Source organism: Lissotriton vulgaris, chromosome 9 (genome assembly GCF_964263255.1).
Source record: "Lissotriton vulgaris chromosome 9, aLisVul1.2, whole genome shotgun sequence".
In the NCBI taxonomy this organism is placed as follows: domain Eukaryota; kingdom Metazoa; phylum Chordata; class Amphibia; order Caudata; family Salamandridae; genus Lissotriton; species Lissotriton vulgaris.
In genome coordinates, this window is record NC_141697.1 from 249,522,784 (window position 1) to 249,547,541 (window position 24,758).

Here is a 24,758-nt window from a genome sequence, read left to right on the forward strand (position 1 = left end):
GCTACCGGGGACCGGTTTCTGGCATTTCAGCCGTCTTCGGCCCGGCTTGCTTGAATCCTGATGGTGCAATGAGCTAGGGACTCACATCTGAGTATACCCTTCCACGCTTATGGTGGACAAAAATGATTCAGAAAAGGGGGTGGTGATGAACAGAGTGTCTGAATTAAGCAGACCACTCTTACCCAGTCCAAAGTTCAGGGCTTGATCCATCACCGTTTTTTAGCTCACTGCACCATCCCAGCTCAGAACTTGGCTATATGCAAATTAGTCTGACCCTGGCCCAGTGCATCATGGGAACAGGGCAGACCACACTACCAAGCCAATTCTTATACTGGGAAGGAAACAAGCTACCGGGGACCGGTTTCTGGCATTTCAGCCGTCTTCGGCCCGGCTTGCTTGAATCCTGATGGTGCAATGAGCTAGGGACTCACATCTGAGTATACCCTTCCACGCTTATGGTGGACAAAAATGATTCAGAAAAAGGGGTGGTGATGAACAGAGTGTCTGAATTAAGCAGACCACTCTTACCCAGTCCAAAGATCAGGGCTTGATCCATCACCGTTTTTTAGCTCACTGCACCATCCCAGCTCAGAACTTGGCTATATGCAAATTAGTCTGACCCTGGCCCAGTGCATCATGGGAACAGGGCAGACCAAACTACCAAGCCAATTCTTATACTGGGAAGGAAACAAGCTACCGGGGACCGGTTTCTGGCATTTCAGCCGTCTTCGGCCCGGCTTGCTTGAATCCGGATGGTGCAATGAGCTAGGGACTGACATCTGAGTATACCCTTCCACGCTTATGGTGGACAAAAATGATTCAGAAAAGGGGGTGGTGATGAACAGAGTGTCTGAATTAAGCAGACCACTCTTACCCAGTCCAAGGATCAGGGCTTGATCCATCACCGTTTTTTAGCTCACTGCACCATCCCAGCTCAGAACTGGGCTATATGCAAATTAGTCTGACCCTGGCCCAGTGCATCATGGAAACAGGGCAGACCAAACTACCAAGCCAATTCTTATACTGGGAAGGAAACAAGCTACCGGGGACCGGTTTCTGGCATTTCAGCCGTCTTCGGCCCGGCTTGCTTGAATCCTGATGGTGCAATGAGCTAGGGACTCACATCTGAGTATACCCTTCCACGCTTATGGTGGACAAAAATGATTCAGAAAAGGGGGTGGTGATGAACAGAGTGTCTGAATTAAGCAGACCACTCTTACCCAGTCCAAAGATCAGGGCTTGATCCATCACCGTTTTTTAGCTCACTGCACCATCCCAGCTCAGAACTTGGCTATATGCAAATTAGCCTGACCCTGGCCCAGTGCATCATGGGAACAGGGCAGACCAAACTACCAAGCCAATTCTTATACTGGGAAGGAAACAAGCTACCGGGGACCGGTTTCTGGCATTTCAGCCGTCTTCGGCCCGGCTTGCTTGAATCCTGATGGTGCAATGAGCTAGGGACTCACATCTGAGTATACCCTTCCACGCTTATGGTGGACAAAAATGATTCAGAAAAGGGGGTGGTGATGAACAGAGTGTCTGAATTAAGCAGACCACTCTTACCCAGTCCAAAGATCAGGGCTTGATCCATCACCGTTATTTAGCTCACTGCACCATCCCAGCTCAGAACTTGGCTATATGCAAATTAGTCTGACCCTGGCCCAGTGCATCATGGGAACAGGGCAGACCAAACTACCAAGCCAATTCTTATACTGGGAAGGAAACAAGCTACCGGGGACCGGTTTCTGGCATTTCAGCCGTCTTCGGCCCGGCTTGCTTGAATCCTGATGGTGCAATGAGCTAGGGACTCACATCTGAGTATACCCTTCCACGCTTATGGTGGACAAAAATGATTCAGAAAAGGGGGTGGTGATGAACAGAGTGTCTGAATTAAGCAGACCACTCTTACCCAGTCCAAAGATCAGGGCTTGATCCATCACCGTTTTTTAGCTCAATGCACCATCCCAGCTCAGAACTTGGCTATATGCAAATTAGTCTGACCCTGGCCCAGTGCATCATGGGAACAGGGCAGACCAAACTACCAAGCCAATTCTTATACTGGGAAGGAAACAAGCTACCGGGGACCGGTTTCTGGCATTTCAGCCGTCTTCGGCCCGGCTTGCTTGAATCCTGATGGTGCAATGAGCTAGGGACTCACATCTGAGTATACCCTTCTACACTTATGGTGGACAAAAATGATTCAGAAAAGGGGGTGGTGATGAACAGAGTGTCTGAATTAAGCAGACCACTCTTACCCAGTCCAAAGATCAGGGCTTGATCCATCACCGTTTTTTAGCTCACTGCACCATCCCAGCTCAGAACTTGGCTATATGCAAATTAGTCTGAACCTGGCCCAGTGCATCATGGGAACAGGGCAGACCAAACTACCAAGCCAATTCTTATACTGGGAAGGAAACAAGCTACCGGGGACCGGTTTCTGGCATTTCAGCCGTCTTCGGCCCGGCTTGCTTGAATCCTGATGGTGCAATGAGCTAGGGACTCACATCTGAGTATACCCTTCCACGCTTATGGTGGACAAAAATGATTCAGAAAAGGGGGTGGTGATGAACAGAGTGTCTGAATTAGGCAGACCACTCTTACCCAGTCCAAAGACCAGGGCTTGATCCATCACCGTTTTTTAGCTCACTGCACCATCCCAGCTCAGAACTTGCGAGACATCTAGCACACCGCCAGACATCCACCTTCTTGTCCAGTTCCTCTGCAGAACCTCCTGCACACCACCAGAGGTACACCTCTCATGCAAGCTTTTAACAAAAAGAAAACTCACACCAACTCCTCCAGTTCAGCACATCACTCATTCGCACACTCCCCCCCTCGGACTGGTAAGGCAGTTACTACCACCCCTGATCACTCAACCTGACCACACGTGACACAGGTACCAAACTCTGGGAGTGGGGAATGGGAATTAACACACTGGACACATTAAAGCTGCCACCACTGGATCCTACCACACTGGGGAATCCAGACACACACTACACTCAGGGAACAACCACCCTCCTGAGCTAGTCATTTCTCCTCCACACCCCTTCTCTCTCCTATCTACCCACACACACACATGGGGACAGGATTTGGGATTGGACACAGGACCCAGCAAGGGATTCCTAATCTATGGGAACCTCCCCCTCTACTGGCGTCCCGCCCTGTCACTTTCTCTCATCTGCCACTAAACATAAAGCGCAGAAACACATTTGAAAATGACACTCTTGAGGAAAAAAAATCAAAAACAATAATCCCAAACATGTGACTATCTGAAAAAAAAACAATTGCAGAGTTTTGTAATGTAGCCAGTTGTCTCTATGGCACTGCGCAAAAACAAGTCCAAATCCGCACCGCTGACCAACAATGTTAGAACTGGCTATTTCTGGTAGGCTAAGGCTGACGCCAAAGCCAGGCAGAAACCACCATTCTAGTCAGGGCAAGGAAGTCACACGCCAAGATAACCTCTGCTCACCCCCTTGGTAGCTTGGTTCAAGCAGTATGGCTAAACTCAGAGGCAATGTGTAAAGCATTTGCGCCAGCGCACAACAGCAACAACATACTAGGCACACCACAAAAGAGACTCCACACAAGGTTATTATAAAAATAACTTTTGTATTGTAAAAACATATCAGATAAAATCACACATATACATTGTGCCAACTGGCACAGGCAATATTCACAGGGATTATGTACACAAGACAGGGCCACAAGGGCCACTGTCATATTCAGATATAGCACTTCTAGATAAAATGTAGAATATAAAATCACTTCTAGAATGAATGTAACATAAAATAATAATCAAAGATAACAACCAGTAACCACTGGTAACAGGAACCAGGACCTTACTAGGACCACCTGTACTAAGAAAGAAGAACCACCTAAGTATCACACAGCATTAGGGGTCTAAGAAAGAATACATTACTCATGATGCAATAAACCTACATTCAGATGAGTAGAAAAGAGAAACACATGATGCCATAAACATTCAGAGGTGTTAAGAATAGAGCACATGATGCAATAAAATACATTCAGGGGTGCAGCGCAAGAAGACACATGATGACTAAACATTCAGAGGTGCAGCGCATGGAAAGAAAGACACATGATGCAGTAACACATTCAGAGGTGCATAATAAATCAATAGCGCAAAAACTCACATAAGCAATAACTATTAAAAAGCATAGAAATCACATTGCGCCAACACTACATAAGCCACTACTCTGTGGCAGTCCCTAGGCCAACTGGCCTTGTGGGGCAAAGATGCCCTGAGTCCAAAGTCAGGGTGCGCTGCCATGCAGCGCCAGTCACAAAATACACAATGCCTAAACGTAGCAGCTGGCACTAAGTGCTACACAGCTGTGAAGGCCTGGCACCACTGTGCCCTCTCTGTCCCACACAGGGACTCTCTTGAAATTGCGCCTAAACGGTGCAGCCACCCACTAATTGCTGGGCAGCTGGGAAAATCATCAACAGAGCGGCAGGGGGCTCTCACTAGCCCCTAGACAAACTGCGCAAGGGTTGGAGCAACACAGGCTCTGTCGCAACACATGCCCCCAGCGTTGGAACTCTCAGGCTCTGGCCACAGAAAATGCCCCCTGAGCCTAGCAGGCTCTTGATAATGACGGCGGGGTCGTTGGAGCCCCCCCTCTGGGGCTCGGCATCGCACACATGGCCCCTGGGCCTCTCTGGGCTTTAAACTACGTTGGGGCGACCCGCTGCCAACCGGGGCCGCCCTTCCTGCACCACTCTTCACCACGTCGGAGCGGTCCACTGTCACACGGGACCGCTCTTGCCCTGGTGCCTCTACCGGCACCGCCAGCCACATCACGGAGCCCCCCCCAGCCCTCTTAACTCACCGGGCTGTTCTGCAGGCAGGGGCTCCGGTGCTCTCTCGGCTGCAGCGGGCGGCTCTCCTTCACTCGCGTTGGGGGCAGGCACCGACAATGTGCCTCGCGCCCCCCTCCGCTCCGCTCCTCTCAGCGCGCCTCCTCCTCCTTCTCCGGGGCTCCCTCAGGTCAGAGGAGCCCCGTAACGGCCGCCATCCTTCTCTCCTTTCCTTCCCCGGGCTCGCGGTCGCCATTCCTCGGCACCCGGGCTGCGGGGGCGGGACTTCCGGCCGGCCGCGCTGGGATTGGCCGGCCGGCCAGGTACTTCCGGGTCGCCGCGGGCAGCGCGGCGGCCCTCGCTAGGCAGGCAGGCGGGCAGGCAATCAAAATATCGGTGTGGGCAGCCGATCCAAAAACGGCACATAAGCGAGGTGGGCACTCGTAGACCAAACAAAGATCTAGCGGGGCAAATCCACGCCGGGTGGGCATCGGCTCCCAACAATAAAGCGCTCCTAGCGCTAAACACGATCCACAGCGCTACGGAGCAGGAATAAAGCGCTCTCAAGCGCTAAAGAAAATTTAAAGCACTCCCTGCGCTAAGAAGGACAAATCTAGCGCTCCCAAGCACTACAGCACAGAACAAGCACTTCCAGGTGCTTAGGGGGGCAGAAAGTCCAGCAAAGTCCCCCCCTCAGCCCAGGCCAGGCAGAGGGGTCCCCCCAGAAGTCCTCCAGGCATCCGGGGCTGGGCAGCGCCCGCCCCTGGTAGATTCAAGTCAGCAACAAGAACCTTTTGGAAGGGGACACAGCCCCTTCTTATACACAGAAAAAGCCTTTGAAGTCCTTGGAAGTCCCTTGAAGCAGGCAGTGTGAGAACCAGCCAGACTGGTTCAGAGGGAAGTCCCCTTCAGTATCAGGGACAGAGGTGCCAGTCGCCCAGCGGGAGGTGGAGCCAGCTTTGTAGTTACACAGGAACAGCCCTTCACTATCAGGTGCCATCTCCTCCCACTTCCCTGGCAGCAGATGCTGCCTTTCATCCATGGGCTGACTTCAGACAACCTCCTGGGCTCTCCAGCCCCTGTCATCCTCAAAACAGACAGTCAATCCACAAGCAGGCCCAGGCACTCTGGGCCCGGCTCACCAGCCAATCACACGCTAGCACCAACTTACACAAATATTCCAACTTCCAAAAGTAGTACTTCTAGACTAGACACAGTCATGCCGCATACATCATTTTGCAGCATTCATTCTCACGAGTTCTCTCATACCAAACTCGCCCCTGCACTCCCCACACATCAGGAACTACCATGGGCATACATATTCCCCATTCATTCCTATGGGAGGGCAGGTCACTCACCATTCATTCACAGAGAGCTCAAGCACTTTACACTGTACCACAGTGAAAAAGTGCGCAGAGGCCTAAAATCACCAACACCAGGTTCCATAAATAGGCTAGGAAAACGCAAAAAGTCTAGGGGTGAACCTGCCCAACGGGCCGGGTCCAACAGCCACAAATTAACACATATTCTGGAGTTGCAAAGTAGGTTGTAAGTCCATGACTGCAGAAATATAGGAAGACCCAGCACATCTCCCACCAGGTTACATTAGTTACAGTTCCTGATAGCAATCCTGCCAGGATTAGTTTAGGAACAATAATAGCCATCAAATGGTGCACTGTGGAGTAGCCAGAATGGAGGGAAGCACTAAAATTGCCATCCTAGTATTGGCTCCTGTGACTGCGTGGGGAGGGAAACAATTGGTCAACAAGTGAGACGTCTTCTGTTCAGAGAGCTAGTCAATTGTTGATGCAGTACATGTGCATTGGGTGATCTTTCCCAGTGTCACTGCATGCTTTGCACAAGAATAGGACTTTCAATTCTTTTGTCATTTCAAGATTGGCACTTTTACAGTTCGAAACAGGCATCACCAATATCTCTCAAGTACCCTAGAATTTTCAGCACACATATTAAAGGACTAGGTAATAAACTCACTCATGAAATAAACAGTGTATAAGTAGGAGGAGAGTAGATAAACTATAAACACTGGTACAAGGAAAAGGGTGAGACTACCAATAACTAGCGGAAGAGTAAATTGCTCCCTTCGTTCAAGGGGCCCCTCAAGGAGGCAATGCAAATCTTTAGTAGCAATCAAACTGGCAGCATTATAACTTGTTGCGAAGGCCAGACATAAGGGAAAATGGGTTTTCTGGTTTCAAGGACAAACAAAGATCGGATGGGTAACTAGGATTACTAGCTAAAATAGACTGTTAAGACTGGTAGGCAAAAATGTAAAGTAATAACTATAATCTTCTTTGGGCACTAAGCAGGTTCTTACTGTAACTAGAATTCATCTCTGAACGCTAATAATCATGGTAGTTACAGACTAATAGCCATGGGGCCTTTTTTGTAAATGTGAAAAAAGTCCATGCTCGGTCTGGCACCCCCTTCCTGGGCAAAGGGGCAAATACAACATGATTCAATATAAGGTAGCCACTACGGTTGGGAAAATATCAATCATGCAGTTCTGTTGAATAGAAAGTAGCTGGGGTACCACAAGAGACGATAGCCAGATTTGCATCACTCCTGCACAGAGGTACAACAATGGTATGCATGGATACTTCCCAAACATTCCCTGCATCTGATAGGTGGTGCTTCACAGGGCTAGCCATTATCTCCCCATATGTTTGGCATCTACAAACAACCCTTTAATAACCTATTGTTAACCAGAGGAGTTGACTTTTCACAAGTACGCTGATAATGCCAGATGACACTTTTGTCTCACAGGGAATTACCTTAAGGATACAGAGATGCTGTCTAGTCACTACAGGGCTGTTCAAACATGGAGAGATTGTAACTGTCTGGTGCTGGATGACTGCATTAGTAACTGGTAATCCCAGTGATCCATTTCTCCTTACCTTGTCCGAGACCTCTCGTGAGGAGGCCCGGCCTCCTGGACAGAGATGTCTGCAGATTTATTTGTAGAACCTCCCTTTTCCTACTCCATAAAAGGGCGAATTAACCGCAATCCCACCTGGTTTATTTGTGCCTGGATGTGCAGACTGGATTTTGACTTTCAATACGTGGGGTGTTGTTACGAACCTCATGTTACCCAAATATGGGCTGAGTTATATTTCTGCCTAAAAAAATAGTATGTGAATATAAATATGTACACCATCAGCAGATGTGCTGTGTATGGGAAAGGGGCTGCTGTTAGACAATACTCAGATTTCTAAGCAGTATTCAGCAGAGTATTCCTAGTGGAAACTTGGAATACCCATTTCATGATCCATGTGTTTTTCTAGAATCAATTCTCTTGGCTGTAGGTTTCAAGCAGACTCCAACCCCACTGAACTGAACTATAACGTGCCCTATTCCCCTTAAAGTTGCTTTAGAGTGGAGACACTAAGGATTGATGTATTGTAAAAGCAGCCTTAAAGACGGCTGTTCTCCAATTTTCCTTTTTAACAGTGATTCCCCCGCCCGCACCTCCATTAACAGTTAAGCGTGCCAGTAACATATCGCCACAGATCTTTGTGTGTTGTTCTCAGTGCGGTAACTGGTAACAATAACCTTCCCACGTAACAGGTGTCGCCAAGAGGAATAGGCAGGGCTCCAGGTTAAAGCTTCACGCTGAATGAGGAAGTAAATATGGTCAAATACAAAAGGCCATTGTTTTAAAATGCAACTCACCTGGGTAAAAAAATGGGGCACCCGTCCACAGTCTCCTGACATCAACCAGGTAATAAATGATCAACAGAAGCAGGAAGGCAAAGCAACTGAGGGTCGTCACGTATGAGAAAGACCTGCACCAAATACAGATATCAGAATAAAATATAATGTTAAAACAATAAAAAAATAAAAAAACATGCAATACTTTACACCCCATGTATTAAGGAAGACACGTAATATTCGATGAGCAGATCTGCATGGAAATAATGCACAAGAACCCTCTATGGTGCACACCTGTATCAATTGGATTTCCACACACACTATGGTAAAAAGGCAGTGACAGATACGTTGTGTAGTGCTGTTAATTGCAATATTTATATCTACGTTTCCCCTATCTCGAACATATGTGAATCTCTGCGACAGCACTCTGTGAGCGTTCAAAGAACGGGTGAACGTGGAGGTGCCCACCTTCATGAATTAACCAGACTGTGGAACACACGTAACACAATACAGTCATTACAGTGCGTTCAAATTAACGTCCTCAGTAATATTCACAGGAAAAGTTCCTAGCCATCAAGGTTTGCTTTGACAGCTACAAAGTCTGGCAGCACCTGACTCTTCTGAACCCACCTGTCAGTGACAACAAAGCCCCCACCTTTATTGTGCCATCCTGTAAATAATGCAACACGAAGAGCTTTCTCAGGAGATCTTTGAATCACTATTCTGCTTTTATTGAGGTTCTCTGCAATGAACCAACGTGTGCTCTGCTTTCAGCAAACTATTCTTAAACGGAATGCCTCGACCATTTCCAAGGGTCACTCCCACTGTCCCATCAGACCTCGGTAGAAACCTTTTTTATTTTTATTTTCGTCCCAGTGGAAGATATGTACTTTTGGAGTGGTTTACCTAGCCCAGAAGAGCAGCCTGATGTGTGGCACCGGATTTCCTGCCTGTCACATGTCCAAGTAAGAGCATGAGTGAAGAGAAGAACAGTGACTACCCTATAGTCTGGGCACTTAGACAGCAGTAGACATAGGTCTGGGCCCATAGAGGGTCTCTGGACTAGACTAGACTACCGGTAGCCAGGTCTCAGGACTAGAAAAAGTTTATGTTGAGGTGTGTGAACTGGACCCTCTGCACATAGCACCTGCTTATGCAACACTGGCTCACGACTATCAAGGCAAAGCCCCATTGGAATGCTTGGGAGAGGATCAGACATCAGAAGTTTATTCTACTGAGAAACTAGAGGAGGACTCAGACATTCGCTTTAAAGGCAGTGCACTTTCTGTAGGACTGCTGGGAAGGGTTGTGAGAGAATGCTCAACCCCATCTCTAAGGGATTTGCATAGTCTTCGGGTGAGGGTCTCCCTTCCCTCGCCCACCTTAATGTGTTAAAAGTACATCAGTACATCGAGCTCAATGACACTGCAGGACAAAACCTCAATGTAAAGGACTATGTAATCTTTTTTTGACACCCTGTTATCATTAGGTGTGGAGGCGTGCCTCTAGGAGTACGAGAATTACAATCTCTGAAATGTACATGTCCATCATTTCTGTTGTAGCAGTCTCAGCACAGGAATACCTTTCTCTGTGGGGAGCATGTACCTCTCAGGGGAAATACCAGCTCATATGAATAATACTTCAGTTGGTGGGAGAGAGAGAGATATATATATAGATATATGGAATATGTCACCTTGTAAGCATCTGTTCATGGCATGTAGTGCTGTAGATTCACATGCTCTGCATACTCCTGCCATCTAGTGTTGGGCTCGGATGTTTGCAAGCCATTTTTGTCCGAAGAAGTCTTTGAAGTCACAAAGTATAGACTCCTTTTTTGGCGGCTAATGCTCGATTGTTAGATTGTTCGCTGAACAGCGTGTAAGCAGCAAGATGGACCGTTAAAATAGAAAGCATAGTGACTGAGAAAAAGGATAGAAACTTAGAAGAAAACTTTGCATCTGTACAACAACCTAAGGCTTCCAGGGAGGTCAGTGGGCACATGTGAATCTTCAGCCTTACGTACTAGAAAAAGATGCCTAAAAGGTATGTCACATATTCCATTTGTACCATGTGCGCCTGAATTTACACATGCTATGCATACACTGTACAACAGTTGTCGACAAGTGGTGCCTAACCAGAGGATGTTGCAAAGATTGAAAAGGACTTCTTAAGACAGTCTGACCCACTTGTGCTTCTTGGCATGCTAAGACATCCACACAGTAGTGTTCAGTAAAGGTGTGCGGAGTGGACCAGGTACCTGCTTTGCATATATGAGCTAATGGTATGTTACCTAAGAACTCCAAAGAGGCTCGCTTTTTGTAAGTGCCGTGTGACCTGGGCAGGACAGGCAGATTTCTTTTAGCCATTGCATAGCAAGTCTGTATGCACTTGACAAGCCATCAAGCTATGCCTGCCTTTGAGAGAGCAGAACCTTTGTGCAGTTTGGAAAACACGATAAATAACTGCTGAGTTTTCCAAAAAGGCATTGTCCTATCAATGTAGTACATGAATACACACTTAACATCAAGAGTGTGAAGTGCCTTCTCCACTACAGATTCCGGTTGTGGGAAGAACACTGGAAGCTCAATGGTTTGGTTGAGATGAAATGGAAATACCACCTTTGGAAAGAATTTTGGATTGGTTCTACGGACAATCCTGTCCTCTCAACCTGAAAGAGAGGTTCCTCCAGAGTGAAGCCTGCCACTCACTAACATGCTGTAAGAATGTGAAAGCAACAACGAACACCACCTTCCAGGAGAGCAACTGCAGGGGGCAGGAGTGTAAAAGTTTAGACGGAATGCCCATGACTCTGGTAAGGACAATACTAAGATTCTAAACTGAGGCGGGGTAGGGGCTCTGGGAGGTATAATATGTTTTAGACCTTCAATGAAGGTCTTGTCTACAGGTATCCTGAACAAGGAAGTGTGTTCTCTGGTCTGCATGTATGTATGTATGTAGGTATGTGTGTTCTTATATAGCGCTCGACTTACCCTTGGACATCTGGGCGCTTGCATTGGGAACCCGTCCTGGCTTTTCCCTGTGAGATAACCCGTACTGGGCATCCCCAAGGTGAAAGCCAGGCATCCCGCCGCGGGGGGCCGTAGTGGAGATTAAGCAAGCCATTGCCCAGAGTTGCAGAGTGTGAACCCGTGATTCGGGTTGCATGTAGCTGGCTTTGGCCACCACATGCAGAAATATGGATGTGTAAATGAGGCCAGAGTTTTGTAAGTGAAGCTAGAAAACATGAATTGTACTGGCGGCTTACAATTGCTCTATTTGCTTAGGAATGTAGTAGTGGCCAAACCTTTTCCATTTAGCGCATAGTAAGCCTGCATAGTAGTCTGCATGCTTCTTTGGGGATGGACAGGCACTCCTGAGGAAGGTTTGAGGTAGCCAAATTCTGGGACCTCAGGAACCAGACCATTAGATTGAGCTGCCTGGAACTAGGGGGCCTGAATATTGTGGTTTTGCTTGAGTAGGCCCGGCTTGATCGGGAGCTTCTCACTACTGATATTTCTAGCAGAGTGGACAACCACAGTTGCCTGGCCCAATGGAAGCCACCAAGATGAGAGGGAGGCCCATTTTCTGCTGCGCGACATTGCTGCCACACCGGAACAGGGTCAGGACCACAAGACCCAGGCTCCTAAGCGGCCTGCTTCCGCCAACGTGATCACGAGCGGCAGGAGGCGCTTTGAAAACCATCGCAGGCTCCTGCAGCGCGGGACGCCCGTTTTCTGCCTCGCCACATTGCTGCCACACCGAGAGAGGGTCAGGACCACAAGACCCAGACTCCCAAACGGCCTGCCACCGCCAACGTCATCACCAGCGCCAGGAGGCGCTTTAAAATCATCGCGTCCTCCTGCAGCGCGGGACACAGGGGCGTGCCCATGCCACGCCCGCAGAGCCTGGAGGAGGCTGGGCCAGGCCACCCCTCTAAGCTCAGCACCCCAGTATTCATCGTTGGAAGAGGGCTTTTTGGGCACTTTCGTGGTGGAGTCATTGTTTGACGGCCTGCTGAAATGAAATGGGTAAGAGTAAGCAAACTAAGCCAGGGTCCGGTGGAGGAGCAGCTGTAACGTCTCTTGACTCATTTCTGGCCAGGGCAGCAAATATTTTGTCTAACTCTCTTTAGAACTAACTACCCCAGAGACTGGTATTGTCAAATGGCTCGGCCACAACAACCGTGCAGAGTGAGACTATGCCTATTTCATCCGCTGCCACTGTTTTGCATGAAGAAACTGAGGGTAACCACAGGAAGGGTGTATTTATGCTGGAACCCCCAGTAAAAAAGAAAAGAGGTGGAGGCAAAAGAACTGCACAGCTTGCCAAATAACAAGCGGAATCAGTTGTCTCTGACACAGCTAATGGGGGCCTGAGTCAAACTATGAACATATTTTCTCAAAAAATAGAGGACATGTTAAAGACATACCTAGCTCCAATTATTGCCCGATTGGATAAGCTGGAATTACTATTGGGTCAGTCGATTGAGTGTCTCTCTAGCCTTGCAGCAGATAGTAAGTGGGAGAAGCCGGTCCGGTCGTAGGGAGGGTCGGGTCCACTCCGTTGAAAGGTCATGACGCTACAGGACCCACATCTAGTTTGGGCATGCAAACTGGTAGCAGCACACACTTAGCATGCAGGAGAAGTCAACAGTCAGCTCCCGGGTTTAACAATCAGCCCCCAGACAGGATGGGGCCACAGGGAGGTGCAGGACTCTCCAAAAGCAGTAGGGATGAAGGAGTTGCCTGAGATGGAGTCTTGCACAGACCACAAGGGACTGATCCAAAAGCTGCACGGGCGAAACTGGGGACTGAGTCACATGGCCCCAAACCCAGTAATCCCTCAAGTCAGCTGGATGAGTTTACTGTTTTACATCTACCCCCCCCGAATCAGTCCCTCTATTGTGACCACTGTAGTGGGTGTGCTACCCTTGTAGGGGAATTCCAAGGAGACAATAATAGAGTCACTGCACAAGGTAACACACTGGCTGGATAGATCACTAATAAATGGTCGTTCCAATGCCCCCCATGTTACCATGGCTAGATCAGTGGGCTGGGTGGGGAAAGTTTCAAACACAGATAGGTCTGGGGACTGCATTGTGGTTAATGTGACACACTCTCTACATGCAAGTGCCATATTACATAGCCAGCTGAGTTCAGACTCTCATACTGGAATTCAGGTTTTTCCGCTCTCTTTTTTTTTTTATCCGGATGTGGTTAAACATCTTAGTACCAGGGGGCATTATACTTAGTCGGTCTCAAGGGATGCTATTGCAAGGTCAAAAAATGAATACTAACATGAACATGACCATCCCCCTTGCAAATAGATTTGCCCCATTAAGGGATCTTGATAATATCGACTGACTACCAGCCTCTATTGATGCCATGACCAGTATTAATTCTCCCTCACCAGTCCAAATGATTACTCAGATTCGGCTTGATTGTGATCATAAAATAATAGACCCTTCCGTCTGTACTTTTATTTCCTGGAACATTGCGGGGTTGAGGGCAAATAAAGATGACGAGCTTGACTGCGAGAATAAAATCTGGCCTCATTATCACATTGCAAGAAACCTGGGACACGTCGGATTCCTTTGTTAAGGATTGGTATGCCTCATTTTACAAGGCCGCATCTCCCTCCGCATTAGGACGAGTAAGGGGGGGTCTGCTCATTTTAATATCGCTAAAATTGACATGTACTATTAAGGGCCTGCCCAGTCCATCCCTACACCTGCTAGCAGTTGAATTAACCTTCCCCAGGTGTCTTACCCAGGTGATCATAAACGTTTATAATTCCTTCTGCAGGGAAAATGATAGTAAGCATATAGTTGCTGTTAAAAGTTTTATAGAGAACATTGTACAGATAGACATATTACCTACGAAACTATCATAATGGGGGATTTTAATGTACATCTCTGCCCCTTAAATTGTATACTGGACAGGGGGTCATTGGACAACCCGGCTCCCATGGTTCACTTTGAACACTCATCCCAAGGCACTCGGTTAGAAAACCTTTTTGCTAGCAATAATTTTTATTGTTTAGAGCACACGGAAGAAGCAGAGATAATACCCTCCTTGTTGGGAGGGGGAGTTTCACAACCATAGATTATATTGTGCTTTCCGCACAATTATTTCAATACATAAGGGAAGTGAGATCATCCTGGACAGGTTATAGTGACCACAACCCAATTATTGCAGAATCCAATGGGTTTAACGGGCCTTCCGGTTACCGAGCTAAAGTCCCCTTCAAATGGGGAATTTCAGCCCACGGATTATGCCCGTAAAATAAGGTGGAGGATGATCATTCCGGAACATTTTTGGCCCAGCTGTATACCGAGGGCAACATGACATTAAGCAGTGCCTTGATACACATAATGAGCCTGAGAAGGTCTTGGAGGCATTTGATAAATTGGCAAAGCGGATCGCAAAACAGTTAACTAGCAAAGGAAATTCAGCTGTTTTTAAAGAGGCAAAATAGTTTAATACAGATTGTTCCAAAACCCACAAAGTGCTTATGGATGCATTAAGGATTAAGCCCAGAGATCAGGGCCGGCTCTAGGCTCATGGTGGCCCTGTGCAGGGAGCGTAGGTGGGGGCCCCGGAAGAGGGGGTCCGGACGGGGCGGAGCTCAGGAAGGTGTTTTAATAATACGTCCAGAAAAGTCGTTAGATGACCAGTACCTGCGGGCCTCCCTCTCTATGTATCTCACATGTGTCTACGGGACGCCGCAGCTGAGGAGTGAGGTGCTCTGGCAGAGCTGGGTGAGTCCAAGTAACGGACAGCAGGACTGCTAGAGAGAGAGATAGCAGCGAGTTTGTTCCCCTGGAGTAACCATAGGTGCTCTCCGCGCTCCACCGGGGCCCGCGCCTGGCTGTGTCAAACTGAAAGCGCTCGGGTTGGCCCGGTCGCTCCCCTGCCCCCGAGATCTAGGGGCCCCCAGGAGTCGCTGGGACTTGGAACAATATTTCAACTGTCTGCCGCTTAATAGTGCAGAAATACCCTTTCTCTCCACCTTTATTGGCACAGGCGGAGCAGGGGGCCTAAAGAAATCAATCACCACCAGTTTACATGGGAGGCCGCGCCTGCTGCCAGTGCCACTGACTGGAAGACAGACAGCGGCCTACGAGTCGATGGATGCGGCACCGGCAAATTGAATGCGGCGGGCCCCCTGCCCCTCGGAGAAAGTGTCAGTGATTCCGAAATGTAACACTCGGCAATGATTAGGCCTTCCGCTGGCTGGGACTCGAGCCATATGAAATGCGTTACTTACCTGTAACAGCAGTTATCCAGTATTGGTGTCTTTCATAGATTCACATGCCTGAATCATTCCCCGTCGCCGAGACGGGAGCCTCCGGTACATAAAAAAGTAATGTCCTAAGGACATACATAAAGAATATAGGCCGAAGGGCCTCCCCTTTGGGGCCGTTCCACGTCCTTATGTAAAAAGGACCGAACTCTCATCGTTAGCCAATCAGCTCCGACCTCCCTCTAGAACCTTCCCGGGAGGAGCCTCAGTCCCTCAGATTTTCGTACGCACCCAGCTAGGGTGTCGCAATGTAGACATAGAGGTACGTGAGTCCTTACCGGGGAGGCGGGAGGGGTGCATGTGAATCTATGAAAGACACCAATACTGGATAACTGCTGTTACAGGTAAGTAACGCATTTCTTATCCAGTATTTGGGTGTCTTTCATAGATTCACATGCCTGAATCAGAGTAGCCAGCAGTTATACATGCATAGTGGTAAAGCACATTCTCACAACCAGCAAGCCTGCATAAATCACAGACAACATGAGAGAAACATGGTAATATACAGTCATGCATATAGCAGAAAAACCATGAAGAATGTGCATACCTGGATGGCGGGACGAGGTAAGGCTCACCTTATTGGAAGAGATGGCGCAGCACCGCTTGTCCCACTGCAGCGTCCTTCTGCAGTTCGATGTCCAGGCAGTAGTGCCTGGAAAAGGTGTGCGGGGACTTCCAGGTCGCCGCTCGGCAGATGTCCAGGATCGTCACTCCAGCGAAGAGCGCCGCTGACGTTGACATCGCTCTGGTAGAGTGGGCAGCCACTCGGTCCGTTAATGGCCGTCCGGCCTGATCATGGCAGAAAGCAATCGCTGATGAAATCCAGCGGGAGATGCTCTGTTTTGTTAGGGGCAAACCTATGCGCGGGTTGCTGTAGGCCACGAAGAGTTGAGAAGACTTCCTGACCTCTTTGGTCCTGTCCAAGTAGAATTTGAGACACCTTTTAAGGTCCAAGGAATGCAGCGCCCTTTCTGCCGCTGTGGAAGGGTTCGCAAAAAAGGACTTGAGGACAATTGGTTCGTTCAGATGAAAGTCTGAAGGCACTTTAGGAATGAATTTAGGGTTGGGCCTGAGTACCACTCGGTCGTGCCTAAATTGGAGATACGGTTCCTGAATAGACAGCGCCTGAAGTTCGCTGACCCTTCTGGCCGACGTCAGGGCGAGCAGGAGTGCCGTCTTCCAGGAGAGATGTTTGAGAGTGGCCCGGTGTATGGGCTCGAAAGGGTGTTTCATTAGTTGGTTGAGCACCAAGTTCAACTGCCAGGTTGGAGGGACTTTCCGAGGCCTCGGAAAGGATCTGTAGAGCCCCTTCAGAAATTGCTTTATCAGTCGACTGGACCATAGGGAAGGTCCTGATGAGGTCCTGGTGAATCTAGAAATCGCAGCCAGATGAACCTTAATGGAGGCGTGAGCCAGCCCCGATTGAGCCAGGTGGAGGAGGTACGGTAGCAGCTGTACTGGGGTGACCCGTAGAGGGTGTAAGCCTTGTTCCGAACACCACAAGCAGAACCTCTTCCACTTCAGCGAGTAGGTCTTGTTCGTACTGCCCGCCCTCGCTTTGGCTAGTACGGCCCTGCAGTCCTGCGGGATCTCTAGGTCTCCGAACTCTCGGTGCTCAGGAGCCAGGCCGATAATTTGAGCGAACGGAGGTTCGGGTGGTGTACCTGGCCTCCGGACATCGTTAAGAGGTTCGGGTGTTGTCGCAGGTGAATCGGGGGCCTGATGGAAAGGCGAAGCAGGTCCGAGAACCAGTGTTGTCTCGGCCAGTACGGAGCAATCAGGATCAGGGTGCACGGCTCCGTCTTCATCTTCCTGAGGAGCCTCGGTATCATCGGGAACGGAGGAAAAGCGTACGCAAACACGCTGAACCAGCCGATGGAAAAAGCATTTCCCAGCGACCCCTGTTGGGGATGCCAGCTTGCGTAGCTTGGGCATTTGGCGTTCCCTGCCGTCGCGAAGAGGTCGATCCTCGGGGTCCCCCATTGCGAGAAGATGTGGGCCACTGTGTCGCCGTTCAGCTCCCATTCGTGGGAGAGAGAGGTCTGCCTGCTGAGGGCGTCCGCGATGGTGTTGTCCTTCCCGGGAACGTACTCCGCCTTGAGGGAGAGCCCGTGTGCCACCAACCAGTTCCAGATTTTTTGCGATTCTCTTGAGAGAGAGAGAGATCGCGTTCCCCCTTGTTTGTTCAGGTAGTGCATCGTCGTGGTGTTGTCCGTTTTGACGAGCACGGGGAAGTTCCGAGACGTGGCAGGAATGCCTGCAGAGCCAGATACACCGCCCTCAGCTCCAAGAGGTTGATGTGTAGTTGTTTCTCCTGGGCTTCCGTTTTGCCGCTGACTCGAAGGTCCAATAGAACAGCGCCCCAGCCTTCCAGGGAGGCATCTGTCGTGATGACCAGAGGTGCCGGCGGCAGGAGGAACTGCAAGCCGGCCGTCAGGTGATTCCGGTTTTTCCACCACAGAAGGGCCTTTGTGATGGCCGGTGTGATCGTGATAATGTCCTCGAACGAGCCGGAACTCTGTTTCCATTGCCTCGCCAGAGCCTCCTGCAGTGGACGCATGCGGAGCCTGCAGTGTGGTATGAGGAGAATGCAGGAGGACATCATCCCTAGCAGGGAGGTGAATGTCCGGACTTTGATGCGAGACTTCTTGGCCACCGCCGCGGCCAGAGACAGTATTTTGTTGGTCCTGTCCTCCGAGGGGAAAGCCTTTGCGCAATCCGTGTCTAAGGTAGCCCCTAGGAAGGTGATCCTCGTTGATGGAGTAGTGCAGGATTTTTTGAGGTTGATCGTCAGACCCAGCTGTTGAAAAAGTGCGCTGCAGGCGTTGGAGGAAGCGGTCGCGCCCTCCGAAGAAGGCGCCTTCACCAGCCAGTCGTCCAGGTAGGGGAATACCTGGTGACCTCTTTGTCGCAGGAAGGCTGCCACCGGCGCCAAGCAGTTCGTGAAGATACGTGGCGCGGATTTGAGGCCGAATGGCAAGACCTTGAATTGATAATGCCTGCCTGCTACTTCGAACCGCAGGTACCTCCTGTGCCGTGTGAGGATGGGGATATGGTAGTAGGCGTCCTGTAAGTCCAGGGAGACCATCGAGTCTCCCCTTTCCAGCGCTCCCAGGATCTCCTGGATTGTCACCATCCGGAAGGATTGACTCCGCAGGAAGGCGTTGAGCGCCCGGAGGTCCAAGATCGGTCTCCATTTGTCCCCTTTCTGTTGGACTAGGAAGAAGTGGGAATAAAATCCCGTCCCCTTCTGGGACGCTGGGACCTTTTCGATGGCTCCTTTTACCAACATGGCGGATACTTCTTTGAGAAGGAGGTGCAGGTGTTTGTGAGCACGCTTCAGCGGAGGAGTGTTGGGAGGGGTGTTGACAATTTCGAGGGAATGTCCAAATTGAATTATTTGTAGTACCCACCGATCCGTAGTGATTTTTCGCCAATTGGGGAGGAAGTGGGTCAGTTTTCCTCCAATTTGAAAGGATTGAGACGGTGGTGGGACTGGCTGGAGTAAATGGTCACTGGCGGCCGCCAGTGCCCTTCTTGGCGGATTTGCCTCTGAAGGACGACCTCCCATAGGACGACTGTCGGTTCTGTTGTTTGTGCTGGGGCTGGTTCCTGTTGCCGTAGGAGTAGGACGACCGATTTTGGTAGGAACCTCTGTAGGAGTACTGGCCTCTGGAGCGGCCCCCCCGAAAGGACTGGTTCCGGGACTGGAGGGAGCCCAGAGCCCTCGCCGTATCGGTATCTTTCTTAATGGCCTGGAGTGCTTCGTCTATCTTCTCCCCAAAGAGAAACTGACCATCGAAAGGCATGTCCAGCACCTTAGATTGGACCTCTTGTCGAAAGGACGTTGCTTTGAGCCAGCCTTGGCGGCGGAGCACGGCAGCCCCGGCCAACTGGCGGAATCCCGTCATGGCTGCGTCGATGGCGCAGTCGATGATCTCTGCAGCGGAGTTTTGTCCTTCCGCCAGGAGAGCTTTCACTTCGTCCTGGACCGTGGCTGGCAGGTCTTGCAGGTAGGGGGCAATGTCTTCCCATAGCTGGCGGTTGTAGCGCCCTAGCAGGGCGATGGAATTTGCCACTTTGATGGTCATGGCGGATGTGGTAGAGAACCGTTTGCCTATGGTGTCCAATTTCCTGCCTTCTTTGTCTGGGGGTGCAGACAGCGGCGAGGATGGGTTGCGGGATTGCTTTTGGGCCGCCTGAGTCACAACCGAGTCCGGTTTGGGGTGGCCGGTCAGGCAGGCCGGCGCGGTAATCGGGGCCTTATATTTTTTGTCTAGGCGCGGAACCACCGCAGGCACCGAGGCGGGCGTAAGCATCAACTTCTTGCCCTGTTCCCACAGAAAGTCTATAAGTGGAATAGACTTGGCCGACTTCTGGCTGTGCTCCTTGAAATCATGGAGGAAGCATTCCGTTTCCGTGGATTCCACCGCCATGTGAAACCTCTTAGCTGCCCTGTCCACCAGTTTGTGGAAACCCCCAACGTCCGTCGTTTCAGACTGGCGCGGTCGCGGGGATGCCGGGGTAGACGAATGGTGTGATGACGCAGCATCGGCCTCGTCGTCTCTGTGGTCCGAGTCAACGTCTTGCACTTCACCTTCCTCCAAGTCCGTCTCCTCCTCCTCGTCCTCCGAGGAGTCCTCTACCTGAGGCTGGGGCCGAGCACGAGGCTGGGGTTGGTTCCGAGGTCAGGCCTGGAGAGCGGAAGGGCGCGAGGCAGACGGGTGCGCCTGGGTGACCGGCACCTGGGTTCCGCTGTCAGCATCCGGGAACCGTTGTTTATAGTCCTGCACTAGGCAGCGCAAATCGTTGACCAGAGACACGGGCAAACAGATCATCGGGGTGTTTTCCGTGCGGACACTTACGGAACGTTCCTGATACATGACTTCCTCCTGGTCCTCGTGAACTTCCAAGGTGGCCGGATCGTGCTGGTTTTCCTCCTCGGACTCCTCACTCTGCAGTGCTACCTGCTCCTGCTCGGGCGTCAACCCCTTCGTTGGGGGAGCCGAGGAAGGTGGAATTGAGTGAATGGAGGCTTCGACCAATCTGGATTCCTTCCAAGATGGCGCCGGGGTCCCTTCCGAAGACGTGCGTGAAGATGGCGCGCCCGCCGTTTGGGTTGGCGACTTGAACGCTTCCGATAGTGTCGATGGCACCAAATTCTGCGGGGATAAGTGAACCGCCGACTTACTGGTGGTAGAGCCTTCAACTTGAGATTTCTTGGGTGAAGGCGGACCTCTTGAACTTGACCTCGACTGTTTAGGTGACGAGCCTTCGGTATGAGATTTCTTCGGCGAAGGCGGACCTTTTGAAGTAGACTTGGACCTCTTAGGCGACGATGACGCAGATAGTGGGGACACCGTCGATGGTCCTGTTTTCGTCTTGGACGAAGACTTCAGAGGAATGGTAGAGGAGACCGGTGCGCCTGAGGACGCAGTGGTGGTCGTTGTGGCCGTCGCGGAGGGCGATGAGGCCGTAGTGGTCGACACTGTGGTCGAGACCGAGGTGGTCCGCTTAGTAGATGGAGCGGGTTTCTTGAACCTCTGGTCGTCTCGAGCAGACACGGAGGAGGTGGTGGAACGTGCCTCCGAAGGTTTCCTGTGCGCCTTCTTGGGAGGAGTGTCTGTCTGTCCAGGGGACTGCTCCCTGGGTCTCTTCTTGGAGACTTTGGAGGACACGGAGACACTACCCTCGGAAGATTCCAGAGTGTCTCGGTCCTTAAGCCTGTCGAGCCATTCGAGAAGGCGAGCCTCTCTTTCCTTAACAGTCTTCTTTGGGAAGGCTCTACACACCCTACACTTGTCAGAGACGTGGTCAGGGTACAGGCAATACAAGCACAGATCGTGCTTATCCTCCGCTTGAATCCGCTTCTTGCCGCAGGAGGAACAGGCCCTGAGAAGGGCTTTCTTTTGCGAGTCCGCCATGGATGAAGCCTTTTTATTGGATTCCGACATGGGAGACGGCAGTCGAAGATAGGATAATTATTCTTTTGAACAAAGGTACTTCCAGAGAAGTTTGAGACTTCGAAGCAAGAAAAAACCTGAAGAGCTCAGGTTGGAGACTCCCTAGCACAACGTGCAGTAGAAAATCTGAGGGACTGAGGCTCCTCCCGGGAAGGTTCTAGAGGGAGGTCGGAGCTGATTGGCTAACGATGAGAGTTCGGTCCTTTTTACATAAGGACGTGGAACGGCCCCAAAGGGGAGGCCCTTCGGCCTATATTCTCTATGTATGTCCTTAGGACATTACTTTTTTATGTACCGGAGGCTCCCGTCTCGGCGACGGGGAATGATTCAGGCATGTGAATCTATGAAAGACACCCAAATACTGGATAAACTGCCGCTTAATTTAATGCAAAATAGTACCCCGACTCCACCTTTATTGTAGGCCCTGCAGGCACAAAGGCGGAGAGGGGCCTAAAAGAAATCAGTGGCCGGTGCTGCCACTGTAAGACAGACAGCGGGTGGCCTACCTCGATGTGGCAAAACTCCCGGCTGCAGTGCAGTAAATTCGCCCCTCCGACCTCAAGCATTAACAGCTACACTCACGCCCGGTTACCTATCTTCATATGCCTCGCTTGCTTGCCATGACGCGTCGCGATAGTCAGTCAGTGTCACAAACAGTGTGCAGAAATATCATTATCAATCATCTGAGAGAATGGATCTATTCTGCCCTTACCCGGCAGGTGCGTTCACACTTCTTCACTTTATTCTCAGTCTGAGCTCAGGGGCCGCTCAGCTTTTGTCCGACTCCGACGTCGACGACCACCAAATGGCTGGGCTGTGCAGAGAGAGTCATACGCCACCAGTCCCACAAGTTAGTTACACACGCGGGGAAGTCAAGCAGCAGGTTAGGTTGAGTCTGCGCGCTGCCGCAGATCACTCTATCCTGGCTTCCGGCATCTTTGCCAGCTAGCCGGGTGACAGTCATGATGATTTGAAACACCCCAGCGCCTCTGCTGCCCAATCAGGAACAAGGTCGGTGCGGACTCTGAGCCAGAGGCCAGGGAAGTTAAAGGGAGGAGAGGGGGGGGGGTGACTCACTGTGTCAGGGCTTGGAACTGTGACTGTCGGACTCGGAACTTAGTATTGGAAGCCGGGGTCGGAGCTGGAGGCCGCCAAATCCTGCCAGGGGTTTGGCGGTCCTGTGCAGGTGCACACTTTGCACATGCCTAGGGTCGGCCCTGCAGAGATCATTAATGGATTAAATTACACAGGAAAGCATATAATTATAATAATAATAAGGCTCAAAAGCTAAGGAAAGATGACATAAGGAAACAGGCATGGGAGGACCTAAATCAGGCCAGTACCCTGTCTAATAGCTCCAAATTTTGGAAGGTTGTAAATAGTCAATTTTTTAAGAAAAATAACATGACGAGAGTAGAGTGCGTTATCCCTGCTGATAGATGAGTCAGTAATTTCGAGCAGATTTATGCAGAGGTGACCCCAGAACACATAGACTCCTCCTGGGCACCTAGCATTGCACCGCTCTCTCTAGACTTTAGGGTGAATGAAGTTCAGAAGGTAATTGAGGATGCGTCTGCAAGGAAACCCCCAGGTCCTGACGGGATACAGGTGGATCTTTATAAATCAGACTCAGGCACATGGGCAGTAATTTCAACCAAAGTTTTTAATGCCACCACAATGGTGGGTCTGCGTCATTCCTGGTCTATGGTGGTGATTTTTCCCATCTACAAAAAGGGTGCCAGGGATGGCCCAGCATGCTACCACCCAATTTCATTATTAGACTCCACAGCAAAAATAATGGGCAAGGTAATTTTAGATCGTCAAAGCAATTGGCTGGAAGAAAGCAATGTGCTCTCACATTTGAAATTTGGTTTTAGAAAAGGTGTGGGAACAGTGGACCAATGCATGAACTTACTTATGTAGCCGTATGTTCATGGCTTTTATGGACTTAACGTCCGCCTTCGACAAAGTGAATAGATCTAAATTATGGCATCTATGATTAGAAATAGGTATGGACGTAAGCCTGGTATCCTTTTTGAACTGGTCTCATTCTAATTTAACTGCCACAGCCAGATATAATGAAAATGGTTCCTTAACTAAAGCCTGAAAGGTAAAAAGAGGAGTGAGGCATGGATGTATCCTTGCACCAGTCCTAATCACACTCTATATAAATAGGTTAGGGGTCGTGTGATGGACAGAGTTTCTGAATTAAGCAGAATACTCCTACCCAGTCAACAGATCAGGGCTTGATCCATCACCTGGCTACATGCAAATTAGCCTGTCCCTGGCCCAGTGCATCATGGGAACAGGGCAGACCATCACCACACCCTTTTCTGAATCGTTTTGTCCACCATAAGCGTGGAAGGGTATGCTCAGATGTAAGTCCCTTGCTCACTGCACCATCAGGATTCAAGCAAGCCAGGCCGAAGACGGCTGTAATGCCAGAAACCGGTCCCCGGAAGCTTGTTTCCTTTCCAGTAAAAGAATTGGCTTGGTAGTTTGGTCTGCCCTGTTCCCATGATGCACTGGGCCAGGGACAGACTAATTTGCATGTAGCCAGGTTCTGAGCTGGGATGGTGCAGTGAGCTAAAAAACGGTGATAGATCAAGCCCTGATCTGTTGACTGAGTAGGAGTGTTCTGCTTAATTCAGATACTCTGTCCATCACCACCCCTTTTTCTGAATCGTTTTGTCCACCATAAGCGTGGAAGGGTATGCTCAGATGTGAGTCCCTTGCTCAATGCACCATCAGGATTCAAGCAAGCCGGGCCGAAGACGGCTGTAATGCCAGAAACCGGTCCCCGGAAGCTTGTTTCCTTTCCAGTAAAAGAATTGGCTTGGTAGTTTGGTCTGCCCTGTTCCCATGATGCACTGGGCCAGGGACAGACTAATTTGCATATAGCCAGGTTCTGAGCTGGGATGGTGCAGTGAGCTAAAAAACGGTGATGGATCAAGCCCTGATCTGTTGACTGGGTAGGAGTGTTCTGCTTAATTCAGA

The 24,758-nt window shown here is 50.1% G+C and overlaps 1 protein-coding gene across 1 annotated transcript in view; it reads right to left on the reverse strand.

The window, feature by feature from the left end:
- HGSNAT (heparan-alpha-glucosaminide N-acetyltransferase) overlaps window positions 1-24,758 on the reverse strand; it is a 580,634-nt gene that overhangs the window by 39,885 nt on the left and 515,991 nt on the right. Inside the window, exon 17 of the mRNA XM_086937464.1 lies at window positions 8,515-8,627. Within this exon, the coding sequence (XP_086793590.1) occupies window positions 8,515-8,627 (113 nt within the window). The remainder of the gene's footprint in view (window positions 1-8,514; window positions 8,628-24,758) is intronic.